The following is a 6,000-nucleotide window of genomic DNA, read 5'->3' as shown; positions in this document are numbered from 1 at the left end:
ACCTCTTTGCTTACTTGTTTTTTTTTTTTTTTTTTTTTTTTTTGAGACAAACTCTTTCTTTGTTGCCCAGGCTAAAGTGCGGTGGCATAATCTTGGCTCACTTGCAGCCTCTGCCACCTGGGTTCAAGCCATCCTCCTACCTCAGCTTCCTGAGTGTCTGGGAAGATTCAGCTTAATTTTTTTTTTTTTTTGACACAGAGTCTCACTCTATTGCACAGGCTAGAGGGCAGTAACATGATCTTGGCTCACTGCAACTTCCACCTCCTGAGTTCAAGCCATCCTCTCACCTCAGCCTCCTTAGTAACTGGGATTACAGGCGTGCACCACTACACCTAGCTTTTTTTTTTTTAATAGTAGAGATGGGGTTTCACAGTGTTGTCCAGGCTGGTCTCTAGCTGCTGGCCTCAAGTGATCTACTCACCTCAGCCTCTCAAAGTACTGGGATTACAGATGTGAGCCACCACACCTGGCCAGCTTCAGCTTAATTTCTAATCAGACAGGAAAGGTTGAAGATTTCCATCAATCACATTTAACACAGAGAAATGTTGTAATTTGTAAACATTACTCTTCAACAGAATCCCAGAGGGATAGTTTTCAAATTGTATTTCCAAAATATCCTTGGTTGCCAGCTAATACGCAAGTGATCAATTTTAATTGAAACTGATTTTTTTTTTTTCTTTTTTTGAGACGGAGTCTCGCTCTGTCGCCCAGGCTGGAGTGCAGTGGCCAGATCTCAGCTCGCTGCAAGCTCCACCTCCCGGGTTTACGCCATTCTCTTGCCTCAGCCTCCTGAGTAGCTGGGACTACAGGCACCCGCCACCTCGCCCGGCTAGTTTTTTGTATTTTTTTTAGTAGAGACAGGGTTTCACCGTGTTAGCCAGGATGGTCTCGATTTCCTGACCTCGTGATCCGCCCGTCTCGGCCTCCCAAAGTGCTGGGATTACAGGCTTGAGCCACCGCGCCCGGCCAATTGAAATTGTTTTTAAAAACTGTAATGAAAGGCACGCATTATATATTCCAAATTTCTCATTAGGATGACCAGTGATTAACTTGAGCTGCCAGGTTAACTTGTTTGGAGACAAGTAAAGTAAACCTTCCCGTGCCTTGTTCATATATTTGAAACGTCCATGAACAGAGACTCTAGTAGGGGGCCCATGGCTCTTCTGCGTACGCAGGCTGTGCGTGTCCGCTCATACATGTAACACTGTCGGATCGAGCACACTACCACAGCTTTTTTGTACTAGCTCTCATTTATGCCCAGCAAGGCCCAGGTATATCTGTTTAGGAATTTGCTTTTGCTATAGAGTAAATAGTAAGTTAGACTAGTGATTGCTAACATATTGCAGTGTGATACAACAATGTAAGTTTAGACTTTTAAAAACATGTTTCAAATAAGAAAACTTGTCAAATTTATTATTTTGACAAGGAATACTATGACTTATAGATAAAATATCTTTCAGATAAATTCCATTAATACTCTTCATTAACACCCTTGGTTCATTTTAATTATGGGCATCTTGCAATTAAAAAGCAAGCTTTTAAAGAAACTACCATTTGCAACCACTTACCTATGTAGATTAGGATTACCTTGATATTCTGCAACCAAGCAGAAATAAGTTATGCTCTGCAGCTAATATAGAATTATAGATGTCATCCACAACCTCTTATATCAGAGTTTTGTGTTCATAAATATAACCTTGTTTTTCTGATTAACTTTTAAAGTAAATATTACTGGTTATTCCTAAATATTCTGGAGATTTTCTTTCATCCAGTCTTCAATGTAGAGCTATAGGGCTCTATACTGGGCAATTATTTTTACTTACACATCATCACTATAAGGTGTAGATCTTGGAGAGCATAAGCACTATTGAGTATATTTCTTAGTCAGCTTAAGCTGCTATAACAAAATACCATAGCCTGGGAGGCTTAAACAACAGACATTTATTTCTCACAGTCTGGAGACTGGGGAGTCCAAGATCAAGGTGCTGGCAGATTCAGTGTCTGGTGACTAAACCACAGTCTCCTGGTTCATAAACCACAGTCTCCTCGTACCCTTGTGTGGTAGAGAGAGGAAAGGAGCTTTCTCAGGACTCTTATAAAGAGAGCAATGCCATTCATGAGGGCTCCACCCTCATGGCCTTATCCAATCCTAATTACCTCTCAAATACCCCCTCCTGATACATCACACTGGGGGTAAGGTTTCAACATATAAAGTGGTGGGGGTGGGAGTGTTGCAGAGGACATAAGCATTCAGTCCATAACAACAGTACACAAGCTAATTACTCTAATAATTTATTACTGTTTTATATAACTAAAAATGTGATGTCTGGAATGTAAAACATGAAGATTAAATCATATAGTAAAATGAATTTTAAGTTAAGGAGACTAGATAAAGACTATTATGGCAAAAACTGCTTTGCCAAATCACTACTTTTATTTGAAGTGCATTTTGATTATAGTATTTTAATTCATACCACTCAATTACTTTCAGAATCTGTATAGCAAACAAACAAACAAACAAACAAAACCATGAATGCTGGAAAACAATAATCTTTTGTACCATATTGGAAATTACATTGAAGGTCAGTGTTTGCCTCTTTAGCAATTCCATATTGTATACAAACTGAACTCTTCCAAGAACACTCAAAACACAAAGATGATAACAATGTAACCTGATTTGGTTGGTAGAAAAAAGAAATTAGGAAGAAGTATGTTGTGATACATTGTACCTGCTCTCCAATTTTAACTGGACTCAGTTCTGTCTCTCTTCAAGACTAAGAAAATCACTCATCACTCTCCCAACTTCTTAAAGATGCATTTAAGAGATAAAGGTGAATGGCCTTGGAACCTGATACGTGTCTTCTGGGTTTTATTATTCATTGTTCTTGCCCTAGACTTAAGTAAATGGCTTTGGAAAAATTTTAATTTACTAACACATGAGGGCTTTATTCCCTATAGGATTTGAGTGTATACCTCAGAAATCTTGTAAAATTTATTTTTTAATGCACATTATTTATGCATTGGTTTTCTGTATCATCTTTACCCACAAATATAAATGAGGTTTCAGGAAAACAAGATGATAACAAAATTGTATGTTTAGAGAGCTCTGCAACAAAAGTATCTTATTGCTTGAGGCATTTGATATAAGGAGTTTTTCATATCTTAATTTTAATAAATAATGTCTTTCGTGGCTAAAATTCTCCTATTCTAATCCCTCCTACAGCCATCAAAATTTATCATATTTCTGCCATGCACATGGTTCTGGGGCCTGGAAAGCAGCTGCTCTTCTTATCCACCTCTTTGCTTACTTGTTTTTTTTTTTTTTTTCTTTGCAGAGACCCTCCTGGATGACTTCCTTCTCACGTACACTGTCTTCATGACAACTGATGACTTGTGCCAGGCTCTGTTAAGGCAATATCCTTCATTATCTTCAGGATGCTGTGACCACTTCCTCTCAGACAGATGTCCCACATTAGGAATTAACTGCCTTCCTTAATTTATTCAACCCCACAGTAGAGTGTGGATATGTTAAATATTAATGTAGTGATATCCAAGGTAGAAGAGGAAATGAGATAGATAGAGGAAACTGGAAATGTGAACGGCTGTTTTCACATTCTATGTTGTGGCTATATTATACTGTTTATATTATGTTTGCTTCATATCTGTGCCTTATGATTGCTTAGAAATCTGGAGGCAAAATTGGCCTGCTGGGTAAACCCCAGAGTCAAGAGACTGTGTGGAATGGCAAGATCATGGAATAAATGGACTTAAAGGAGAATCAGTTAGTTAAGTGTCAGACCACTTGTGAAGGAAAATGCACATATGTGATATCATGTTCCTGGCAAATGTCTCAGGGGAGACAGGCCATTCCCCCACATGGGAGGTCAAACCTAGCCCCTGGAATCCTCTGTCATCTTTTCACAGCTTTGTCACTGCATGCTCTCTTAGAATGACGGATGTGATTAGAAGGTTAATGACCAGTTAAGGAAGCCTTATAATTTTATTCACTAACTAGAAGAGATGCAACATCGGATCATTCAAAGACCACAAAACAAAGCCGTGTAAAGTTACTGAAAGTCTCCAAGTGGTCTTCTTGCTTCACAGTATTTAATGTATTCAGATGCATTTAAGCGTTTAAATAGGCTGTTGCTGTACTGTTTTTATTAAATGAAACTGAAGATTCCCCTCTAAACCACATGAAAATTTTAAGGAAAATGGATTGCTTTTGTATATACTAAAGTTCTATTAAGACCCAATGACAGCTGGATGTAGTGGCTCACACCTGTAATTCCAGCACTTTGGGAGACCAAGGTGGGAGAATTGCTTGGGTCCAGGAGTTCAAGAGCAGCCTGGGCAACATAGTGAGATGCGATCTCTAATATATATATTTTTGGTATATAGCTAGATATTTGGTATAGATAGATATAGATATAGATATATACCAAAATTAGCTGGGCATGATGGTATGTGCTTGTGGTCCCAGCTGCATGGGATGCTGAGGGAGGAGGATTACTTAAGCCCAGGAGGTTGAAGCTACAGTGAGCCAAGACCACGCCACTGCTCTCCAGTTTAGATGACAGAGGGAGACTGCCTTCAAAAACAAGCAAACAAAAGACCTAATGATAATGCTTATTTAATATTCTTTATTAAATAATTGTTACACATCTCCCAACTTTACAGCATTTTCCCACCTAAAAGAATACTTTAAAATTTCATAAAGGGCATAAAGTAGCATCTCTCTTAAAATATATATATATAACTGGAAATGATGATTACTTTGTAGTGCTTTACTATATCCTATGACCAAACAAAGCTATAGTAGATATTTTGCCACTTTTTAGAACCAGTTCATAAAGTTGATCTTGAAACATTGTTAGTTAGTTTTGAATTTGGAAAGTTTCAATAATATGTGCAGATTTCCTTCACAGCTTTCAAGTGGAGTGTTGGCTCCACATTTAGCAATAACGATAAGATTTTGAACATCTCTTTCTTCAAAAGTGTTTTGGAAAAATATCTGTGAGCTAATTTCATTTACATTTTAATGCTAACATATTTCTAAAACAATTCATCCATCAAGTAATAGAAAATGTACTTATAATAAAGAAGATGCCTTTAAACTACATTCTTTAACTATGATCCTAATGTTATTTGTGATTATCATTTAATAATTTAATGTACTATAGGATGTCCCTAAACAATCTCTAGAACTTAACTTTGATATATATGTTTTGAGTCTTTGACTAAGACATTATATACAAAACTTTGGTTCAGATTTTTATCAGCCTTTTTACCAATAATCAAAACCCATGAACTCTAAAACATTTTAAGCCGGAAGTCTTTCTTTATTATTGTTTCTGTATATTTGCACTCTGCCTTTTGTGAAATACCACAAACAAAAACGGAATCTATATTTAATGTGAGGTATTTTTATGCACATCTTAGTGAAGATGTGTTGCATATTCCCCTACAACCAACTTCTTAGAAGTAGTCTAAATTATTTGTTTTTTTCCCCAATGGTTTTAAAACATTATTTATAGATTAAAGCTATTTGTGCTGGTTTTAGATATTTTAGATAAGTATTTTTATTGTAATAGTATTTAATAGCATCATAAAGAGCATTAAATTCATAGCTATGGGCCAGTTAATATTCTGTGCATTACATAGAAGTTATAACTCTCACCACATGCCTTCCCACTATTTCTATCTGCAGCTAAATTTATAAATCAGTGTAATCTGGTATAGACAAAATGTAAAAGAATGTCTGTTTCCTAATATTGGAAATCAGATTAATACAAATGCAAATTTAACCAGTAAATATATTTTAAAAATATATCTTGCAGGGAGGAAAACAAGGTACAGCAGATAACTGTCTATGAATGGAGAATGGTTGAAGTGTTGCTTCTTGCAGTTACTTTATTCTACTACTCCATAATTGTAGAACATATATATGCAGCTTGAATACAAAGTTCGTATCTTCATTTATACATGATGACCTAAAAA

General features: G+C 36.5%; 1 protein-coding gene across 1 annotated transcript in view; it reads left to right on the top strand.

Annotated features, from left to right (window-relative positions):
* RAPGEF5 (Rap guanine nucleotide exchange factor (GEF) 5) overlaps positions 1 to 6,000 on the top strand; it is a 245,155-nt gene that overhangs the window by 194,467 nt on the left and 44,688 nt on the right. The window contains exon 12 of the mRNA XM_011944171.1: positions 3,336 to 3,414. Coding sequence (XP_011799561.1) covers positions 3,336 to 3,414 — 79 coding nt within the window. The remainder of the gene's footprint in view (positions 1 to 3,335; positions 3,415 to 6,000) is intronic.

Source organism: Colobus angolensis, unplaced genomic scaffold (genome assembly GCF_000951035.1).
Source record: "Colobus angolensis palliatus isolate OR3802 unplaced genomic scaffold, Cang.pa_1.0 Scaffold229, whole genome shotgun sequence".
NCBI lineage: Eukaryota > Metazoa > Chordata > Mammalia > Primates > Cercopithecidae > Colobus > Colobus angolensis.
Note: the sequence above shows the minus strand (reverse complement) of the source record. Positions and strands in the feature narration are given on the sequence as shown.